The 23424-nt window shown below is 43.2% G+C and overlaps 1 protein-coding gene across 26 annotated transcripts in view; it reads left to right on the top strand.

Moving 5' to 3' along the window:
- Positions 1-422: 422 nt before the first annotated feature.
- Positions 423-23424, top strand: part of LOC139656552 (single-stranded DNA-binding protein 3) — a 34146-nt gene continuing 11144 nt past the window's right edge. For 19 of the 26 annotated variants that reach the window (XM_071534186.1, XM_071534187.1, XM_071534189.1 and 16 more), the window contains exons 1-5: positions 423-576; positions 5365-5437; positions 6162-6223; positions 9280-9364; positions 21199-21288. In XM_071534186.1, coding sequence (XP_071390287.1) covers positions 521-576; positions 5365-5437; positions 6162-6223; positions 9280-9364; positions 21199-21288 — 366 coding nt within the window. In that variant the 5' untranslated portion in view covers positions 423-520. The remainder of the gene's footprint in view (positions 577-5364; positions 5438-6161; positions 6224-9279; positions 9365-21198; positions 21289-23424) is intronic. The other 7 variants (XM_071534197.1, XM_071534171.1, XM_071534176.1 and 4 more) reach the window with 3 other exon arrangements.

The following is a 23424-nucleotide window of genomic DNA, read 5'->3' on the forward strand; positions in this document are numbered from 1 at the left end:
TTCCCAGTTATGTAATCAGCTAACTTAATAACCTCGCTATCTCATCTAACCTTAATCAATAACAATCGTTCCTCTGCTGTAATTAGTGATGCCTGTCGCGCCAACATGTGGTTTATGAACACAAACATAACGTAAGGCCTAAACTTGAAGGCCTCCAAAAGAGAACTTGAACTTGAGTTTTCAGAGCGAAGTCAACAAAAACTGAGACACTGTGGCTTTAAGAAGCCCCCACCGTTTCACAACAGGGGGGGCGTGAGCTGAATCCAGGAACAGCGATTGAAAAAAAAGCTCCACCAGTGGACTGTTTCAAGTTCCCCCCGGCTGAAACCCTGCCTGATTTGTGGGCAATGTTGGGGATGTAGAAAAAAAGGAAACCGGAGCAAAGAGAGAGCAAGAGAGAGAGAGAGAGAGAGAGAGAGACAACACTAACTGGGTAGCTATGGAGATAGTAGGTTTTCCTGGTAGCTTTCTTTGACAGGTGTCGAGTGGGATAAAATAAAGTATCAAAACAGCCTCCAACATGTACGCCAAGGGTAAAGGAGCTGTGGTCCCCTCCGATAGCCAAGCAAGAGAAAAGTAAGTAAATTATTGCACTGTCACAACAGAGATCCAGCTAAGTGTGTGCTAGGTAGCTAAACTTGCTAACTGATGTGAGGCATCTCAGTCACTCCAAAGCGGCACGCATGTTCAGCCAGCTCTTTTTGTTATCACACAAGCTACAAAAGTGATGCTGTGTTAGTTTATTTGTTGTATTTGCCACTTTGTGTATATTGGTGCCTCTTGCATCCCCAAACTACAAGCAGTTTCTTTGCATGTCTGTTAGCCCAAGCAGCTAGCTACCTTGCCAGTTTCACTCTTGTCTTTCTTGTTTCTTTCTAGTGCAAAATAGAGAATTGAGAGTTTTAACGCAAATGACTCAAGTTGCATCACTTCTACAAGGGAGTGTTGCTGCACGTGTTTCCAGAATAATGCATAAATGTGCACTCCAACTGAATTGTCTGAGCGGTGCATGGATGGGGATCCCACTTAGTTACATCTCTCCCTCGCCCAGTGTGAGGAACAATGCATTTGGAGTGACGCTGTGCATTGTAGCTAGCTGGCTTTTGTGTCGCCTGCTAAAGCAGCAGTTAAAAATAGAATACAGCTGTTTGGGGCTTTGTTACAAAATAGCAGAGGAACGTGTTCTAAAATCGTTCCAAGTTCCAGAATGATATTCTCTCCGAACGCACTGGCTACATTGTATCCATGTGTGTTCGGTCAGGAGTGAGCCAGTGCTATGCTCTCCATGCAAGGGTAGCTGCGCCTGATAACTTTTGTGGCCCGTACAGATTTCTTAGTAATCCCGAGTTGTACGTACGAGTGCGATGCATATATCGTTCGTAATTCCTGTCACCGCATGCTTTAACAGACCCTCAAACAGGATTTTCAGTGGTTGATTCGTCAGAAAACAACTTAGGTGGTGTTAGCTTGGGTAGCTGTAGCCCACCAATCCCTTTGTCTGCATGCCACCGATGCCTGTTGTTCACATAGGAGATGCGAGCCGCACGTTACCACCGTTGTCCAGCCCCTTTAACAAATAAACTAATACGGTGCTTTCCATTTAATCTGTATCTGAAATATTAATTTCAACTGAACCCTCCATAAATTACTGCTGAAATAGAGGCCAGTGTAATAGACAGACCGGCTAGCAACTTATAGGTTCTCTTACTTATGGTCAGTGTTAACAAAGCCAGCCAAGACCTGTCGATGCTTTCATTCAACTTTGTAAGATGTAATGGTTTTAGACCCCGTGCTGTGTCAATGGTTAAAGGCAATCGCTCTTACACCACTGTTGAATAAGCTGGAGGTGAATACAAAGTATGAAATGAGAGATCCTTCACAGTTGAATGCATATGGCTGTATTCCTCCCATTGGATGGGTTGAGCACTAACAAATGCTCATCCTCTGACCCACTGTACCAGTCAGCGGGTTGGGGACTGAAGTGGGACAAAGTTGTCAGACTCGTGTGAATGTTTGTGTGATTATCAGCAGGCGCCTCATCACCTAAAGTTCACACCTCCTTTTCTCTGCTCGAAACCCCTATCCTTTATGCTTCCTCTCTCTTTTAACGTCTGTCTTCATCTCCCTCCTAACTCTCACTTCCCATCCTTTGCCGCTCCTCAAAGTCCTCATCCCTCGCTTCAGTGTTGAATTATTGAGACAGACTGAAGCAGTTGCTTTCAGCTCTGCGTCAGAGAGAGAGAGAAGAGAGAGAGAGAGAGATGGTGGGCAGACTCATCCATGTTTAAAGAGGGGGTTTTGTCGGGAGCCTCAGGCAGGATGTCAGGTGTGCTGGTGGTGTACATCAGGGAGATTTCTCACTCTGTGGGAGTTGGTGTGTGTGTGTACCAATGTCCCATCTCAGAACGCAAGAGGGAACTGCATGAAGAGAGGCCAGGAGGTTACCTCACATGGTCTGAGGGCAGGAGAAAGGGAGAAAAGTAGGGAAGAGCCAGAAGAGAGCATGAGAAGACAAGGTGGGGGAAAGTGCAGAGGCAGAAATCAGAAGCTAATAGAGTGTGATTCCAGTTATGGGGTATATAACTTGTGTGTCACCAGGCTATAGAAACTTACAACCTACGAAATAAGGTTTGTTGGAGTTGTCATTAAAAAATGCAAATCTTTCCTAATTTCTTTGCTGTGCCTGATTACTTGAATGGTTTCAAATTCTGTCTGGTTTGCTGATTGTGATGTTTAACTGACTGATTGAATGACCACAATCCTGTTGTCTGCTTTTCCTTTCCGTCATGAGTTGACTGTTCCTCTGATCCCCTCTACCACCTACTGTTTCTCCCTCCATAAAAATAGGGCATGCCCCCTCTAATGCTCCAGTCAAAACTAATTTTTCTCTTCTCCCTTTACTCCACTATACTATCGCTGCTCCCTCTCCCAGTCTTCTCCTCCTCCTCCTCCTCAAACTTCTCTTCCTTTTCTATGAGCTAGCTTGTGAGCTTTAATAATGCAGTAAGCCAGGTGCACGCACACGCAGCCCCCTTCGCAACACACACACACACACACACACACACACATAAAAATTTCATCGAAGGCCTCTTGGGGGGAGATCTGCAGTGTGATCCTCCCATCCCCAGACATAAGACCTACTCCTAAAGTATTCCCTACAAGTCAAACTCCTGTATAAGGCTATACATGCACTAAGCAAGCAAGTAAAACTGCTGTGTTGAGGTATATCCAAACAGTATCAATATATTTGAAGCTCTGGGTGTACCTGAAAGCTCCTTGTGAGCTTGTGCCTGGCATTTCAATACCGTCTATTAGAATCAGCATAGATATAGGGAATCTATTATCATTCAGTTGTAATCAATATGTGATCAATATAGAATAAACTGGCGAGGTACAAGGATAAAATATGGTGTGTCTATGTGTATACTATGCAGGTGTGTGTGGCCCAATGCTAGACTGACCTGCAAGTGGCAGTGACTTACACTCTACACCAGCGGTCACAGAGAGCTTTCTGACCTACAAATTGCTAGGAGCCTCAGAAAGTGGTCAAATTCCCCTGGCTAAAGTGGTCAAGCGTGTGTGTGTGTGTGTGTGTATCTGCTGTGTGACTCCCTTAACAGAGCGACAGTCTTTAGCCTCTTAAGAGCGTTGGTCATTTGTACGACTAGTACCGACCTGTCTTGCCGTCTGTGTTGAATTAAGCAAGTAGATGCAATCTGGGTGTCCTCTCCCTGTTGGATATGTTGTACTTGTGTAGTATGATAGATTTATTTACAGTTGAATATTATTAGCTGGTGTAAATCGCCTCAGGAAGTTTAGAATTCAAGGCCACCTCAATTTTATTTGTTTGTTCATCTGTCTGCCTGTATGTCAGTCTGTCTGGATGTCTGTCTGCCTGCCTATGTATGTTTTGTTATCTTTGTGATAGACTGTCTGTGAAAGGGGAACACCCTCGGCTATTTATTACCCTTCCTAGTAGGACGGCCCGCTGTACATATACAGAGACACACGCACACACTCCACTCTGAAACTATGCGGACAGCTGAAGAGGAGGCACGGCGACTGCAGTATTTAGTCAGGGATGCCTACTTCTGCACCCATGTTGTATGGGTTTGTGTGAAAAGCCTTTAGAGATTGCAGATGGACATGGTTCGTTGATTGGTATAAAAGTAGGGATAACCAGACAATGTCAGGACAATCTATATCTCCATCAGGGTGTACCTCAGCAATAAAACTGCCCTGTTGCTGTTCCTGTTGCTCCCAGTTCATAGCCTCATCTGTAGCCCTTCATTTAGATTTCAGGCATTTAGCAGACTTGCCTTAGTAGTGACTAAACATGAGTGCGTTTTAGCTTAGAGTTTCACAGAAAAGAGTGCAATGCTTCATTGTCCCCCCATGTGGACATTTACTTTGTGCACCTCAGCCTAAACGCACATTCCATTCACACCACAATTCAACAACAGTGCAAGAGAAGACAATGTTAAAAAAGCTTCAAGGTCTGACGACAGTTTAAAAACAAACCTACACAACGGCCTGATTATCTCAAGACCATGTTCCATTGATCAGTCCATTGACTAATGATGGGGACTATGACACCGAGCTACTGTCCCTCTCATTAGGACCCTATTGGCCTGTCAGAGGACTGTCTGCTCTGGGCACACAGGGCACTGTCATATCCACGCTGCCGGTCGATTGATGGTCCATTAACAGCCTATTAAACACGGCTAAGTGAAGGAGTTAGGAGTACAATGTTGGGCCGATGGGGGTTTCCCACTCCACAGCATGGTTCTTGTGTCCGTTAATAGACCCTGGTGAATTGTCGTTTTCAAGTGTGGCTGGCCTATTATAACAGCAGTGATTAACAAAAAAAAAAAAAAGTCTGGCAAGAGCTTTTAAAATATTGTCGGCATTAGTGAAAATGCACGCCTTATCCAGCTATTTCTGCCAGTTTCTGCTGTGTTCAATCAGAGACGTAAGAGAAGGCAATATCAGACAAGAATTTTCATAATAGTTTGCCAGTTTCCCACAGGTTCTGTAGTTATGTGGTGTTGGCAAGGTTGGGCTGGGTTACATGCACATTGTTGGTGGTGGAAAAGACTGTGTATGCAACATAAGAAGTGCTGTTGATATGTTATTGTGTCAGTTTGGGGAATCTATTTGTGGTGGGCTTGCCTGATACTGTGGTAGCCCGCCCCAAAATAAATCTTATGTATGTGAAACACTGGGACTACATTTTTTGATTTATAACTGTTCTTAAGTGTATTTAGTTGCAAATAGCAAGGGTTTGAGAATGCAGTGGTCTTGCTGACAAATGAGCAAATTAACTCTCTAAACGTATTTTTTTTTTTCTGTTCTGCATTTCAGGTTAGCGTTATATGTGTACGAGTACCTGCTACATGTGGGAGCACAGAAGTCCGCACAGACCTTCCTGTCCGAGGTAAGATGGCATCCGTGCCGCTAACCAACTTATGAAGCACTGGCCTATAGGTCAGGTGTGAGACTCCAGTAGTTCTTTGCACCATTCTCTGAATATGGCTTGATAGAGAAGTGTGAAGATTAGGAGAAGAGATTCAGAATTGGTGGAAAAACTTCAGGGAGTCAACTCACATCTTCCTCAAATGGTTCTGATCAAACTAATGTGACCTCTGGAACAAGGGCCTTGATTACTTATGAATGTAGAAGACTTGGTAATGTGAAGGTAGTATGTTGCTGAGCCGGAACAAAAGTTTGGTCACAGCAGCCTGGCAGGACAATGATCCTTTATATCTCTCTCTCACTCACACACACACACACACACACACACACACACACACACACACACACACACTCTGTTGGTGTAACACTGCTGCTTTAGAATTAAAAAGAGGAACAAGACACAGACTTACTTTTTCACAGAAAAAGGAAGGCAGTGAGGTAGACGGAGATGGTCAGAGCCAGAGAGATGCCTATCGCCACCTCTGAGGCCATTGACAGTCTGAGACGGACTGATTATGTGTTCTTAACCCCCAGACCTGCAGACATAATCCTCTCTCCAGTGGCTACAAGTGACCTCTTCTCTTCTCTTCTCTTCTCTTCTCTTCTCTTCTCTTCTCTTCTGCTCCCTTCTCCTCTTCTACCCCGTTCTTCTCTTCTACTCCCTTCTCTTCTACTCTCCTCTCTAGATTCGATGGGAGAAGAATATTACATTAGGGGAGCCCCCCGGATTCCTCCATTCTTGGTGGTGGTGAGTGTCACCTTTTGCTTTTTTGTGTATGAGCAGCTAGTTTTCATTTTGTATTTGTTTGTTTTGATAGGCCTATCCATTCCATTTTTATTTGCTACTGCTTGGGTGTGTAAACAGTATTTACAGTGTGTCTCTCAAGCAGTATTTGCAGTGGATCCCCCTCACTCATTGATAGGGCTCCAGTGTCCATCCCGGCCCCACGCTTAATTCATTGCTGTCATATGAACAAACAGTAGCTCCAGTTGTAGTAAGTTTCGTGGTTTGTGCCAGATTTGAAGATGTACTTGGGTTTCATGAAAACCCAAGTACCCATGAAACCCATTCAAAGCCATTTGTAATATTTCAAAAATGCATGTTTTATTAAATTGAGGTTGTTTGTCATCATTCATGATTAAAAATGACTTCTTGGAGATGGGAGGTTTATATCTGACAGCAGAGTAGTAACTATGTGACTCAGCCTTGGGGTTGACCAGCCTCAGTCACTGAGGGCGTGACCCCTCCCTCCCCGTCTTCTACCCTCTCCCCTCCTCCAGTTCTCCATCCTTCACCCCCTCTCCTGAAACAATGGATCCAGATGGTTAGGGAATGGCCTCCCCCCTGTTCCCCTCCCCCTCCTCACCCTCTCGTCACCCTTTGTGCGTCCCCCCCTCCCGCTTTTCTCCTTTGTTCACGTGAGAGAGGGATTCTTAGCAGATTAACCCGTTGCATTCCAGGTTCCTTTGTGTCACCTCTCCCTCTCCTGTCTTCCTCCTCCCCCTCCTGTCATTTTTGCCCCTGGGTAAGATTTGGCCTTTGGGGTCACCACCTTGCGCACTAATCAGCAGTTTCACTTGTTTTTTGGCTGTCCTTGTCACCCAGGGTTCACACTGACCATTATTGCTTATGCTTATCATGCAATGATACAAAATCCTTTTGCATGCATAGATTATTATGAATATTGTTATAGAATCTGTGCCTGTGTGTGACTGTGGTTAAGACTCTGGAGACTTGGGACTGAGCCCTCTTGGACTTGGCTGAAATATTTCTTAAGCTTTGTGAGCCCAAGAAAGAGCAAGGTTTTCAGCCAGGTCAGAAGAAAATTTGGCCAGAGGTGAAGCGAGAACTGAATTATCTTACCCAATTAGAAGAATGGCTACCTCAGTTAAATTTTACTCAAGGAAGAGTATTTTCTAACAATTCAACAATAAGAGGAGTTTACTACAGAAGGTTCAAGCACTGAAGCATGTTACATTTGAGCAAAAATTATTTCGAATTTTGTGCATGTTCCAAAATCTCCAGAATAAGAAATGTCCAGAATAACTGTGTCGGATCACCCACGTAAAATAATGTGATAATTCATTGATCGCTGTAGGGGAAATTTTCAGCTGCCCCCTCCACAGGGAGGTCAGAGCGCAGGGTCGCCATTGGATTTGTTAGGGATTCAGTGTTTTGCTAAAGGACACTTCAGCAGGGTGGATGCTTGTTGATGCACAGGCTTGAAACCGGGTCCACCTAAAGGACAATCTTCCTGCTCACTACGCCACCAAAGGGTGATATCCCTGCTCACTATGCCCTCAAAAAAAAGTAGGAATGCATACTTAACTCAAGTGAACGTAAAAGAACAGACTTGTAAAAATACCCTAAAACTTTCTTAAAGTCTACAGTAAGTTCAGTATAGCAACTAGTAACTTTTCACCTCAGAGGGTGACTCTGCTGAGTCAGAAGAATGAACATCAGCCTTACAGAGCACCATCAGCAATATGAGACCAAGGACATGTTGTCATAAAAAGAAAATGAATAAAGAGAATGATATTTTGAAAGCATAGTGTAGGTAAAGGTATAGGTTTACACTCAAGATGTACAGCTTCGTAAGTAATGTAGTAGTAGCAGTAGTAGTTTTTTTTTTTCACATTAAATCAATACACTTTTTTGTATCTAAGCATGTCACCTTCAGTTTGAATTGTGGGCAAACCCGTTAAACTGAGTCAAGAAGATTATGGGCTCTTCTCCTTCTGCTCCTTCTCTCTTTATTCAGTTTTGTAGTGACAAGGAGGGCCTGGGTTCAAGCCCCTGTGACGCAAACATTCGCTCTGCTGAAGTGTCCTTGAGCAAGGCAGTAAATCCCTACAGGAGTGCTGTTCTGTAGCTGACGATGCGTTCTGACCTCCTCATGGAAGGGGGCAAGATGGAAGTTCCACAAAAAGTCCACCTAAAAGGCTCAAATAGCCCACATGAGAGCCACCGGGGACATGCTGACTTCGTCACAGGACCGTCCTAAGCCTCCCAGATATGACGAGTGTGTGCTGTGAAGTGCGTAAGTCTAGGAAAACGTCCAGATGTTTGGGATTCAGCTTGTCTGTGTGCGTTGGCATTTGCCGGGGCATTTGAAGTGGCTCCCTGATAGGTGATTAGTCCTCTCGTTAGCTGTGTCGCTGTTTCACTGGGTTTATAGCACTTCCATTGAATCAATACGCAAAGACTGATTCAATTAGGACCTCTTAGACAGGTAGCAGCTCACACAGGCAATTAGCATTCTCTTTTGGTCTCTGTGTGTGTGTGTGTATATGTGTGTGTTTCCACTCACATCGTTCAAATAGATTGAAATAGAAGTTTGTATGGAAATAGTTTATCTATGTGTGTGTGTGTGTGTATGTGCTATTGTACCTCTATCCTTGTGAGGACCAAAAGATGAGGAAAGCCCTTCACAATGAGGCCATTTTACTAGTCCTCAGTTGTCTAGGGGTATTTTAGGGTTTAGGGTTAGAATTATAGTTATGATTAGGTTAGTGGAAGGGTTTATGTTGGGGGTGAGGGAACAGAAAGTCCTCTGGAAAGTCCTCGCAAGTATAGCAATACAAACGCGTGTGTGTGTGTGTGTATTTTGAGTGAGCGAGAGGTTGATTGAGGGGGCGACATTGGCATTGTGTCCCTCTTACAATGATGCTCAAGTGTGTAAGAGGCGGTTTAAGAGCGCTGGGGAGATAGTGAGAGTGTGTGAATGGGTTATGAATAGCTGTTACACATTTGCTTGTATTGCTCTGTTTGGTAACCTTTGACCTCCTTTTTCCCCATTGCAGTGTATTCTGGGATTTGTATTGTGCAGCTCCAGACCGAAGGGAGACATGCGAGCACTCCAGTGAGGCCAAGGCCTTCCATGACTATGTAAGTGCAGACTGGCAGCTGGCTGAATTGTTTTCTGTTGTTTTTTTGTTATTTTTACAGCACTTCAATCACTATCTTACACATTGTATAATTAGGAATTTGTTTGTATATCTGTCTGAGACACACATACAAATACACATTTTTACCTTTGAGGTCAAGAGTGCAAGGGTAGCTAGGCCTGGCACCCTGGGAACAGGTGGAGGCTCAGTGTCTTGCTCAAAGACACTTGGACAGAGAATGTAAACACTGGCTGTAGTGGGAATCAAACTTGTGACCTGTCCCTCTAACCACCAGAGGAACCAGCGGGCCGCCCTGTCGCACAGTTTGGATTAGGGCTGAAAGATATCGACAAAAAATCTATAATTGTGATTATTTGACACAATATTGCACTTGCGATTTAAACTGCGATTTACTGAGTTTGAGTGATGAAAAGTTTTCACCAATATTGTACTTGATTCATGGACCGAAGATTACCTGCAGCTATGAAACACCTTGTTTAGAAATCCATTTTGGACTCCCCTCTCTCTTAAGCAATTAATTGCAACCTCTGCGATTTGGAAATTGCCAAAGTTCATATTGCAATTTAGATTTTTTGTTTTTTTTCAAGTAGTTATTCAGCTCTAGTTTGGATGCTTTACTGCTGCTGACCAGAGGATGTTCTATAGACACAGTGTGTGTGTGTTTTTACGTGTGTGGATTGTTTTGATGCTATTGAGCTCCCGAAGGAGAAATTAATCTTTTCGCTTGTCCCTCACCACAGGGAGGTCAGAGGTCAGGGTCAGTCACAGAGCAGCTCCCCTGAAGCTGATAGAGATTGAGTGTCTTGCTCAAGGACACTTCAGCAGGGCAAGTGCTCTCTATCAGCGGGGCTTGAACCCAGGCCCCCCGGTTAAAGGAGGGTCTCCCTAATTACTACGCCACCATGCTGCCTAATAACAATGTAAATGTGTTTCTGTATCCTCTGTGTGTCGTGTCAAACGTCATGTGTTGTGATTGACATTGTGTGTCTGTCTTCAGCCTGTCCCCTCTCTGGCCAAGACAGTGTGGCATTGTGTGTGTGTGTGTGTGTGTGTGTGTGTGTGTTGTATAGTGTGGGGAGATAATGGAATAGAGTTCTAATCCGGTAATCCCAGCACTGGGCTGGGGCTAAGCCAGGGATTTGGGGGCGGGGGGGGTGTGTGGGTGTGGGGGTGTGTGTGTGTGTGTGTATTTTGGGATGGGGGGGCATCTTTGGCAACCGGCCCAGAGAGGAGAGGGTGGAGGGGGTTCACACCCTCAGTGCCAGAGTGCTAGTTAACCCTGTGTGTGTGTGTGTGTGTGTGTGTGTGTGTGTGTGTGTGTGAGTGAGTGAGTGACTGCATACATGTAGATTGATGTGCTAGATGGTCGCTCGCTGTCTGCTCCGAACAGTGATAAAGCGGAGGAGACGGGACCGGTTTAATTTTGGCTCCAGCCCCCTCAGGCTAGTCTCTGAGCACAGGTCCTTTCTGCTGGTTTTAAAAGACAGAGCCGGTTAGAGGCATCGAGGGGGGGGGGGGGGGGGGGGGGGGGATATTTCACCTTACCTCAAAAGAGTGTTTCAGTCTTTTGAGAGTGATTGCTGGATGGCAAGCCAGCATTTGAGATGCATTATCACAGCCTTCTCTGCTGGAGGCGGATACAAAACTAAGGTTTATGTTTACAGTCAAGGCTACTTTTTTACCAGAAGCAAAATCCTGACACTGGTTGTGAAAGTTAAATAGGGATTCCCTGACTGTTATTTTAGAGTAATTTGATCGTTAGTTGGTGTCAAGTCTTGGGCTAATTATTATTGCTTATAAGTATCCAGTTGCTTTTAGCATTGTGATCACCAAAGAGGCTGGTGTTACAGGTTCCTGGATTGACTGATAGAGGATAGAGGCAATTTCTAATTTGACTAACATGATTCATACAAATCTTTACATATATTTTGATATATCTATCTTTATGTAAGGACTTTATACAGGCTATCTGTGGGTCCTTAAAAGTCTGAAAAAGTCTTGAATCATCTAAATTTAAGGCCATAATGTCTTAAATACAGTAATTACAGGTCTTATTATTATTATTATTACTTTTTAGCATGTTATTCAGGTTTGTTTTAAATTAAGTTTCATTTTGATGCATCTATAAAATTAGATGGTGATATTGACAGATTCTTTATGTTTGGTGGTATTTGGAAAAGTAAAGGCAAACGAAATGCATGGCAAAGGCAAATGCCATGAATTGTGTAGCTTCACCAAAAGATGTGAATGGGACCAACAGTAGTAGCAGTTTGTTTCATTTTCTTACATTGTATTACATTGCTTGCATTTCCAGATAGTTACATTAAGTTCGACCTGCGTGCATGCTGACTCTTACTTTATTACAGGAGAGGGTTAATACAATATGCCAAACATCATGCAGTTGGACATCATGTCCCTAAATAATTTATTTGCTGGTGTCCTCTTTCTTATGCTGCTCATTTATAGTTTGAGAACTTTGATTAGCTTTGTTCAGAAATGGTCTGTTTTGCCAGCTTTGTTTCTTAAGTTTAATTGTTAAATCTTAAATCCAATTCCAGGTAGCATTACAAATGTCTTCAAAAACCTTAAATTTGGCTTTCTGAAACCTGCAGATACCCTGTTATAAATTTTAGTGGCTTTTATGTCCTTTTGTTGGTTTGACTGCTTCTCGTTCCTTAGTCACGCTCTCCTTTCCCTCTCTTTTTTTTTACCTGCTCTGTCGCCTTGCACTCCTTCCCCACACATCTGCCTGCGGTTCTGTCACTTCTCTCACTCCCTCCCTACACTCCTCTCCTTCTCTCCGTCTCTCTCTCCTGTGCACGTTGTGCAACTCTAGCCTATTCGCATCATGTTTTCTCACAGCTTGTGGTTTCTCCGCGACACCCCCACATCTGCATCTGTGGTGGTGTGCACACATTTGTCTCTCTATCTCTCTCTCTCTCTGTCTCTCTCTCTGTCTCTCTCTCTTTCACTGTCTTGCTCACGTTCTCTTGTTCTCTCATTCTCTCATTCCTCCCTCCCTCTCTCTCTCTCTGTTCCTTTTCCCCCCACCTATTTTTCCTCCCATCCTCCTTCGCCGTATCTCTTACTCTCTCCTTCACCCAACACACCAGTCCGCCCCCTCTCTTCTCTCTCATCTCACTCGCCTTATCGCTCACTCCCTCTCTCCACCTCTCCTCCTCTTTTCCTCTCTCTCTCTTTCTCTCTCTCCCTATCTCTTCCCTGACCCCCTCCTCCCTCACCACCACCGCCACCACATACACCACCACCTCTATTCCCGAGAGAAGATTGATTGGCTAATCTAGCTGTTTACCCACAATGCCTAGTAGTGCTGAGGAGAAGAGGGCAGTGTGGACAACATGAAGACACCACCAAGAGACAGTCGAGGTATTTGAAAATGGAGTCAAATGGAAAGCGGCAAAACGGAGCGTGAGGGGAAATTAAATATAGGTCTAGTTTTCTTTATATTTTAAGTATTATTGGCTCTCTGTATGAGATGTGTTTTGCATCGAACTAATTAACTGGGGTCTAGTTTTGCCCATGCTAGTGTGTGAATTCAGAGGTTGTTGACTAGGACTGGCTAATGGGGAAAATTTTACCAAAGCTGATTCTGTTATTTAAAACTTGATATTGGCTCTGAAACGATAATTGCTCAACAGTTTTCTTTGTTGAATAGAAGCGTGTCATTACACAATATAGTAAGTCATATTTTGTGCAACAAATGAACATCTCATCTGCTTTTCTAAACAGATCAGGAACAAACAGTTTTTTTCCCCAGTACAAATAACCAAAAACTTGGAAACTTGAGTATTGAGAATATCCAACATTTTTCGCCATTGATGCCAATGAAGTCTCATCCCACCAATGTATTTGCCACAGCCAGTACATTAAACAGTTTGTAGAGAAATACTGATGCCTTGACTAGTCCATCATTTTAACCCATGCACATACATATCATTTTCCTAACATGATAGGCCACAATCATTGCAGTTGCTATCGTATTATAAGTAGTAATTCTGCCAGAATTGAATGTGAAGAGATCATTGCGCCTATTTGCCTCCCACTCTGCATTAAGTTTTGTTTTGCCTCTTCACTGCCAGTAACACACAAGCAACGGCGCGCAGTAATGGAAAAAGTTAAAATAGTCCTCATTAAACTCAATAATTAGCTGCGTGATAAAGTGATGTTAGGAAAAACCTGCAATACACGTGTTGCTGAACATGATGAATTACATTAGTCAAGGCAGCAATATGTCTCTGCGAGCTGTTGTTAATGTATTTTTGGAAACAAGAGGTTATGACTTCAAGGCGATGGGGCAAACCTGCAGTAGAACAGACAGTAGTAGCTTCTGACTGTGGCAAATACACTGGGGTTTAGAACTAACACTAACATTGGAAAGAGTTGGGTACATTCCTTCCTATCTAGAAGACAGAGAAAATTCAAAACATGGTCTCTTCTGCTGTTCTGTAGCTGACCCTGACCTCTGACCTCCATGTGAAGGAGGGCAAGCGAAAAGAGAATTTTCCTATGGGGATCAATAGCATATCACATGATTACAGTTATGTATTAAAAAGCAGAAATGCGAAATGTCAAAATGTAGTGAATGCCAAAGTTTTGTGAAGTTTACATTATAGATTCGGAAGTTATATTCTCGTTAAGAAGCGTCTTTCTCATTCTCCTTCATACTCTTGTCTTTTGGCTTCTCTGCCTTCTCTCTGGAGTGTTGGCTAAGTGGATGTTGTGTCTGCAGCGTGTATTAGTGCTGTCATCCTGTGTGTGTGTGTGTGTGTGTGTGTGTGTTAGAGTCTCTCTGTCTGGTTCAGTACTCCTACCTTGGCAGCAGCTTTTTTGGGAAGCGTGTGTGTGTGTGTGTGTGTGTGTGTGCGTGTTTGTTTGGTGTGCATGTCGTGCCAGTTTTGAGTACCAGCTGGGCTTTCAGACACTGTGTCCGTGCACGTGTGTGTGTGTGTGTGTGTGTGTGTGTGTATGTGTGTGTTCATTCGTCTGTCAGACGTGATGTTGAGAGTAGCAGCCGTATCCTGTTGCTCCAGAGCGAAACACACTGTTTTGACTGGGCTGATAAATTAGCTAGATCACCACAGTCAGCTATTTTTCCTCCTGTCTCCACTCTCTCTCACTCTCTCCATCCTCACTCTTTTCCTCCACAACCCCCTTCTATCTCTCTCTCTCTCTCTCGCTCTCGCTCTGGCTCTCACTCTCTCTCTCTCTCTCTCTCTCGTTCTGTGTGCTAAGGACAGCAGGTCAAGGAGACGGTGATGAGGTACATATCAGTGTGAACCAGAATGTAGATTAGTACCCTCTCCAGGCAGAGACACACACATAAATACAGACACACACACACACAGATACAGTCTCTGTCTCCTTCTACCTCTCCCCTCCCTCCATCCAGTGTTTATGTCTCTGTCTTTATCCCTGTGAAAGGTATCAGGCGGAGGTCAATAATGTGTTGAGCACTATTGATCCGTCCAGTAGGACCTATGGGTGGGAGAGAGGCTGTGCTTGGATGAGAGAGAGAGAGAGAGAGAGAGAGGGAGGGAGAAATGGAGGGGGAGGGATCAATGCTATTCTGTATAGACCATCTACATGCTGTACCATACCAGCCAATCAAATCATTAGTCTTTTGTTCTCTGATAGATTATTCATTAATAGTGGGTTCTTACATAGGAAGAAAACCAAGGAAAACGCGGTTTCCTCATGGGGCGCCACAGCTTGGCCCGTGCCAATATGAAAATTTCATAGTATAATTATCTTGGCCAGAATTACCTCTATGTATGATATTTAGTGCTGAAACGATTAATCGCTTAGTCAATCGATGGAAAATTAATTGATTATAATTTTAATAATTGATTAATCGTTTTAGTCATTTATCAAGTAAAAATATAATAAGATTTGTTTCATATCATACTTTGGGTTTTTTTTTTGGATGCTGGTCAGACTAAGTAAGCAATTTGAAGACATCTATCTTCATCTAAATAAGAATTAATAGATTGATCGCTAATGAAAATAATCGTTAGTTGTAGCCGTAACCATATTATCTCGATGATTATTGATAAGATGAAAACCTTAGTAGGAGGATTTGACAGAGATGGTGACACTGATTTATCGCTCCCAGCCTGATCATCCCCGGCTTCAGCCATGACTTTGTTAATGTGTTTACCATAAACACTTCCTCTATGACGCTGTTAACTTCCCAACGAGTGGCAGAGGATTAGAGGGCTCCCCCTTTTTGGGGAACATAAAACATCAGTGATGCCAGACAAGAGAGACGTGGGGGGCTGTGCTGTAAGCTTTTATTTGTTCATTCGTCTCCCAACAAGTTGTTGGTTATCGCAGTGGTTACGATCATAACAATTTGGGACAGTTTCATAGTCATTATTGTTTTTTACCGCAACTATATAGTAATACCGGTTATTGTCCCCTCCCTAGCCACAACCATGGGTTAAGACATCAGTAAGTTTGAAGTATCTTGCCAGCTTCACATGTCATCATCCCACCCTTGCCATGCCATCCAACAAGGTGTCATCTTTGCTATGCCTTCAAGGTACAAACAAGGAAGAGGTGGGCAAGGCTTTTTCCCAATAGTTTGGGTGGTCCTGGATTGAAACTTGAGTGAATGTTTACCTTGGAAATCAAAGGTTGCACCTTCGAGTTGCGTGTCTGCAGATTCTCTGCCTGAAGCAAAATCTAAACCCAGTTCCCACAGACCAATCCAAATAACCCCCTCTGACCTAGAGGAAATACCTTTAGTAAAGTTGCCTCATCGTAGGAGCTTGGTACCAAACTATCTCAAATAGCAGCCAACTGATACTTGCTTCAGTTTAGCAGATATGCCCGCAACACTTCTATTTGTGGAAATTTGAGAAAGATGCAAACATGTGGCAAGGTTTGATCAGCTGCAACCATATTTTTATGGTTAATATTCAATATTTTCATGCCTGTAAACACCATGAATTCTGTGTATACAGTTAGGGGTGAGAAAGCACATCAATTTGCTACATTAAATTTAGTCTTCTCCCTTAACATTGTGTATTTGAGTGATTTTCCTTAATTCAAAATAAAGCATATTCTTCACATAACTGTTCATCTAATGCCAACAAAAATCACAAATCATGGATGTATGGCTAGTGAAATTTGAGCATATTAACTGTACACAGTTTACAAAACATTGGCTTTGATTCTTTTAGCGAATAGACTAACGGCTTCATGTTATGTTGAACAAAAGCGCCAGAAACCTGTTGAGAGGATGTTAGCAGCACAGATCAGCCACTGTTAACCATCTAGTATTTGGTGCAGATGAGGCTCCAGGATGCTTTGGTGCTGTGTTTGTGTAGTGCTGCTGTGGAAGGCCATTAAAATATAGTTTACAGTTTAAACAGTGTAAATATTCCCAGACTTTTGAAAATCAGGAACCCGTGTTTTTTTACGATGGTCCCATGGGTTTGGTTGAACTTTCAGCCAGCTTCCATGAAAGAAACTTATTCTTCTCCTTCCTGCTGCATGTCGGACAGCAAGACATTTCAAGCAGTGATGCCACCCAGCGCTTCCTTTGCACTTCATTTTCAGACATTGTATTTTTCATATACTGTATACGGCTTGAAGCTTTTATTAATGGTGCAACTCATCAACTATAAAAACACACGTTGATTATGTCAATTAATTTGTGCGGCACTAATGTTGATTCTCAATTGTACTTGTCCAGTAATTCTGATTCTGTAAGGCAGTCTTATCACAAGATTTTGATACCAAACATACATGCTGGCATAGTAGAGCCAACCAATAATCACCTTCAATCTCCCACTTCTGAGTGTGGAGTTGAAATGGTAAGGTAGATGTAGGCAATACTGCGGGTGCCGATACTTAAACTAAAAAACATTGCTGGTTCCTTCAGTATTTCCCCAGGCCAGTTGGTTTTAGTAAAGACCGAGCGCAGACTAAACCTTAAGCTTTGCTGATGGCAAGTGCACACTCTGCGTGCTTTCAGTTTGTATACATCCAATCAGCAAACTGGTGAATGCACGAGCAGATAGTTGGTCACAATATTGTTCCAGGCTATTAATGGCCAAGTGATTTATTGTGAACAGAGATCTCTCTCCCCGTGTCGTTTTCTCTGACTATCCTTTGCTCTGTCTCACTCTTGTATATCTTCTAACTCTCTCTCTGTATCTCGCTCTCGCGCCTTCTCACTCCTGCATCTTCTTATTCTCTCTCTCTCTCTCTCTCTCTCTCTCTCTCTCTCTCTCTCTCTCTCTCTCTCTCTCTGTATCTCTCTCTCTCTCTCTCTCTCTGTATCTCTCTCTCTCTCTCTCTCTCTCTCTCTCTCTCTCTCTCTCTCTCTCTCTCTCCTGGAGCGGGGGATGCCAGGGGGACAGAGTGCAGATAGGACCTGTCTCCATAGCAACAGCTTCTGCAAGCTGCTGACACCCTACTGGGGGGGAGGGGGGGAGGATGAGGAGGAGAGGTGGTGGTGGTGGGGAAGAGTAGTACAGGGGTTGGGGCACAGGGAAGGTGTGTGTGTGTGTGTGTACCAGTGCCGGGAAAATAAGAGAGGGGGTCACGGAGAGGAGAAAAGATGGAGAGAGGGAGAGAGAGAGAAGTGTTGTAGAACTGAGTGAGGGAGATGGATGAGAGGGGTTAAGGAGAGAGGGAGGGAGGGAGGGAGGAAGGATAGAGAGAGAGGCAGCCGACCCTGCTTCTTCCCCAGGGACTCAGTGGCCTGCTCATGTTCACTAGCAGAATTAGCATAAAGATGGGGGGAGGTGTGTTTGCGTGTGATTTTGAGTTTTTATGTGTGGTGGTTTCAGATAGAAAGGGGAAGGGCAGGGAGTTTAAAGCCAAGGAGGGAACGTATTTGTGTGTATGCATGTGTTTGTTACTGTGTGTTGGTGTCCAAGCATATGTGTCACATGGATCTAGTGTGTGCATTAGGTGTGCATGCTGGTGGAGCTATGGATGTGTGAGGGTGTCAGGAGGTCTGTGTGTGTGTGTGTTTGAGAGTGTGTGTTTGTGAGAACATTCCTCTCCCCTGGGTCTTAAACCCCCTCCCTGTTCTGGTCCTGTAGCCTGCGGTTCTCCCCCCTCTGTCTCTCTGTACTGGAGGGTTGCACTTTATGAGCCTGTGATGCAACTCTTTGTGTGTGTGTGTATGTGTGCGCGTGCGTGTGTGTTTGTTCCGGCATGCTTATGTAAGCACTCCGAACATGCGTCTCCGTCTATGTGTGTTGACAAGAATACAGTTATATCACTTTTAACTCCCGGGCTGAATCATTCACCCCACCTCCTATCCCAGATTCCAGCTGTATTCTGCCCTAGCTGTTTGACATAAAGGAGATTGGAGACAGTAGTCTTCTTGTTTCATGTGGTAATATAGTTAGCGATAGTTTAGCAGAAGTAAAGAAGCAGCAGCTCTCATCAGGCCTCCTCCTTGGAGACAGAGGGTTTAAACGCCTATGTTGTTCCTTGCTCCCAAACATCCATTGCTCCCAGCCTTCTTAAAATTGCCTTTTAATACTCGTTAATTTTACAATCTGCATATGTTGTGCTTAAGCATAGTCCAGTTGATATCTGTGAACATGAACAGCTCTCAACTAAAACTAGAGAAATGGAATAAGAGTTTAATATGCAATGTCATACTGATGTATAGCCTTGAGCTACTGAGTTTGTTGATACGTACAGTGTTCATTTGAACTTTTATATCCAGCTGAGCTTATAGTAGCACTCTTAAGTTCAAACCAGAAAACTTGTGCCTGATACTGTCACAGTCACCTTCTCCTTCTCTCTTCTCCTTCACTTCAATTCCAGAAAATGTTGGTTGGTTCGATTTATTTGACAAATTTCAATTAATAACACATTCAGTTCTTTAGACAGAAGATATACATGCATTAAAAAGGTCAGGACAACACAGTAAAGCTCAAGAACTAATTTTCATTGTGGAAGATTGAAAGGGGGAGGAAATGGGGCAAGGCAGCAGATCTGCAATGGCAAAGATTGGCACACAGATGCGTTATAGGCTTATATCAATACAAACAACCATGGCTCAAAATGCATCAATTCACATCAGTAATAAATACAAGTAACAAAAATACACAAAACAATAAATGACCTGTGATCATAGATTTTTGCTTTAGTTTTGTTTAACTTTTCTATCCCCAACTACTATCTCTAAACCATATTTTATTGCTGCGTGAGAGAAATTTGGTGTGTGACAGGGTTAACAATACAAACATACAATAAAAACACATAATAACCAAGGGCAGATGCTCTACAGTCCCACAACATATTTGTGGTAAGGACATTTGTTGGACATGATAGACCTTACTAATTAGTAGTTTATTTGACTGTGATCTCAGCTCTCTGGCTCTCTAATTGATGAGCTGCCTTTATCTATTCTATGTAGAATACAGTAATGTTATGGTACTTTTCTTGCTAGTTAACATTAACCAAGGTTAGTATTGTAAAGTAAAACTAAGACAAAAACTAGGTTTAAAAAGTACATTGTCACAGACTGAAGGAAAAATAATGAACTATCTTGCCTACTTGTAAGATTAATTAAACTAAAATAAAAATGTAGGTGAATTTCTTTTTAGCGTTCATATGTGCAGGGTAAAAACGAAACTTTTGGGCGGAGAATTTTTGGCTTTTTTTTTTATTTTTTATTTTTTTACATTTTTTAAAAATAATTTATTGTTTGTGTTAACAATACGTTTCAAACATATGCAAAATCAAACTCAAACTAAGTCGAAACTTAAGCAAAACTAAACATTTGTAAGAACTATAAACTAAACTAAAAGTTGGTGTTACGTGAATCTTTTTGGAAATGATATGTCTTTTTGTGAGAACTCCGTTGGCGAAGGTAACAATGTGCTTTATTATAAAATGTAGTATATCTTCGCTATACATCGCTGTACATCAATGTATTGCTGCAGGTCATGCAATTTCTCATTGTGACGTCATTAAATTCATTTGCTTATGATAAGAGGATTAATGGAGTTGTGTTGGGAAAATGGCAGCTAAGAGGTTAAGATTTATAGTTCAAGTTAAAATTTCACAATAATACAACTTTTGCTTTTCATACATTAGAAAATCTGAGGAAGTTTGATAGCGCTCGGGTAGAAAGAAGTGGATTATCTTACTCTGATTGTCTGACCTGACTTTGGATGACTCGTAAAGACCACAGCACCTCGATGACTGTGCCGTGGTAAAATTGAAATAAAAATACATAGAAAATCATCATATTCCATATGGACACATGAGTTGAGAAGACCAGACTGGGAGGCAATAGCTCAATATAGTGCAATAAAGAGTCACTCCTCAGTACAAAATCATCTATGTGACGGATCACGAGGCCAGATGCAATCTCTTGTCTTTACGGCTGTGGGAGAGACAGTCATGAACTTGCACTAATAGAGACTCAACTCTCCCAGGGCACAGGAATAACATTTCAAACCTGTAGGAGAGGATCGGAGGCTCCTTCCCTTGGTCCTAGTCTTCCTCTGAGCTCACAGAAGGAGATGAGGTGGCTTGCTGCCCTTCTCCTCTCTCCTCTCTCTATCATGGATGTGAGGGAACGGTTTTATGATGGTAGTAGAAGACCCTTTTCCTGAATTAACAATTAAACTTTACATGGGATGGGGGGGTTGGGGGTCTTCTGTGATTTCTGGTGCAGACACTGCCCCCTGTAGTAACTTGGTAGCTCGTGCATCTTTTTACAAATGTAATGTATACCAAGAGAGAGAGAGATGGACACACACACACACACACAGGACCACATTTAATTGCTGCGTCTGTGTGTTTCAGAGTGCGGCGGCAGCGCCCAGCCCGGTGATGGGCAACATGCCCCCTAACGACGCCATGCCAGGCGGTCCCATGCCCCCAGGCTTCTTCCAGGTAAGACTTTAACCCTCTGTCGCTGTCCTGTCAGCTCCTTCTCCATCCTTCCATCACACAACCCCCTCCACACACACACACACACACACACACACACACACACACACACACACACACCTCCCTCCACCCCGTTCTTCTATCTGTAACTTCTTTCTTTATCCCTCTACCTCCCCATCCTTCGCTCCTTTAAAACAAATGATCTAGACTTTTTTTACATTTCTAAATTTTGGGTACATTTACATATTGTCTTGAAGACTTTGACTTGTAGATGGGGAAAATATAATTTCTGTCGGGTGAAAACCTCATATCTCCAAAATGTCAACTTTGCAGCAGCTAAAACAGCCTTGATTTTAGCTCGACCACCATGCATTTTTTTTATAGTTCATTCAATGGAGTTTTAAGGGGTTTCATAAGACCAAGGCTTGTAGAATTTTACCCAACCATGTAATCCTTCAAATGAAGTTAAAACATGAAAATCGCCAAAATTAGAGTTTTCACATGACAACAGTGACATGTTCTTTTGTACTTTTTTAGCCCATCGTAACTCAAAATACGGATCTACTTTATTCCTTACAAATGTAAGCAATACTTTTACAGCCTGAAAATGCATGTCAAACTCATGTTTGGCTGTCACATCCTGTCAGTTCTGTAGGAAAAGCTCAGACCAAGCATTTTAGAGTGGAATTAAATCCTTCAGTTCACTGTGTTAACAAAGTGAATAGTGGGGTGAAAGTGCTTCATCAAAGGGCGCCACAATTACAGTTGGGGACTTTAATTCTCCCACTTCTTTTTCACATTCTTCCTATCCCCTTCGCCCCTCTCTCCCTCCACTCTTGATATGAATGCCTACCAGAGCATCTCTACCTCACACCATTCATTCATTCATCTATCGCTTGCTCTCGCTGGGCCGTTCCATTGATACATGATTCATCCATCCCATATTCAACCTCTTCACTCCTCCATCTCTCTCTTCTATCTCTGTCTCTGACCTGTCCCGGCTCTGTGAAGGGAAAGGTTTTAGTGTGGGAGATGGCTGTCTGAAGAGTGAAGAGAATGAGAGATACACAAAAACACTGCCTGCACACGCACACGCACACGCACACACACACACACACACACACACACACACACACACACACACACACACACACACACATAAACACATACAGGCATATACACATGTACGCTCACACACAGTCTCACACACACAGTTAAACACACAGTCACACGAACAAAAACAGTTTGGCACAGATAGACACCCAGAGACACACACACACACACACACACACACACACACATACATACTCCGCCAGGCAGTGGTGTGATGGACAGCACTGGCATTTGGCAGGAGGCACGATAAGGTGGTGAAGAGTAGGAGAGAAAGAGCGAGTGACACGATGGAGAGAGAGAAAGAGGAAGAGAGCTGGAGAGGGTGAGTGGAGGAGGAGAGAGGGAGAATGTGAAAGATCAGTGTGACCACGATTCTGGCCCAGTGTTTGTTTCTGTGGCTACCTACCACTCCATTGTTTGCTTGCTGAGAGGGGGGGTTAGTGAAAGTATGACTGTGAATAAGCGAGAGAGAGAGAGAGAGAGAGAGGGTGAGGGGAGACACACGGAAATGCTATTTATAACATTGGTGGGGGAGTGAGATTGGGCGAGGGTTTTGTGTGTGTGCATGCGTGTTTGTGTGTACTTTGTGTTCAAGGGACCTTGTTACAGAAGGCTTGGCTGTTTGCTGCAAATATGGTTAATGGTCCTTTTGTATGGTCTAAATGTTTGTGACTCTGGATGGTGCCGTTTTTGCATATTGTTTTACCAAGAGGTGGATGCTCTGACTTTTAATTGTGTTTTGCTGTGGTTTGCACTTTATCTGTAATGGCACAACACAGGTATTATTTCATGAAACTCTGTGGAGGCGAATGGAAGATTGTCAGACTAGCTTACCTAGCTTACTAGAGACGGGCAGAGAGAGGACACATGCCTCCCCAGCTTTGATTGGAACCCTCACACTCACCACACATGTACCTCCAGACTCACTGAAGTAACGCATATGTGTAGAGTGTGTGTCTGTGTGTGTATGTGTGTGTGTCTGTGTCTAGGAGGGATATGTGGAAAATTCCATTTACCTTTTGTAGA

This window comes from Centroberyx affinis, unplaced genomic scaffold, assembly GCF_046629955.1.
Source record: "Centroberyx affinis isolate AG114_WGS23_722 - 3 ecotype Tasmania unplaced genomic scaffold, CSIRO-AGI_Caff_v1 ptg002495l_1, whole genome shotgun sequence".
In the NCBI taxonomy this organism is placed as follows: domain Eukaryota; kingdom Metazoa; phylum Chordata; class Actinopteri; order Beryciformes; family Berycidae; genus Centroberyx; species Centroberyx affinis.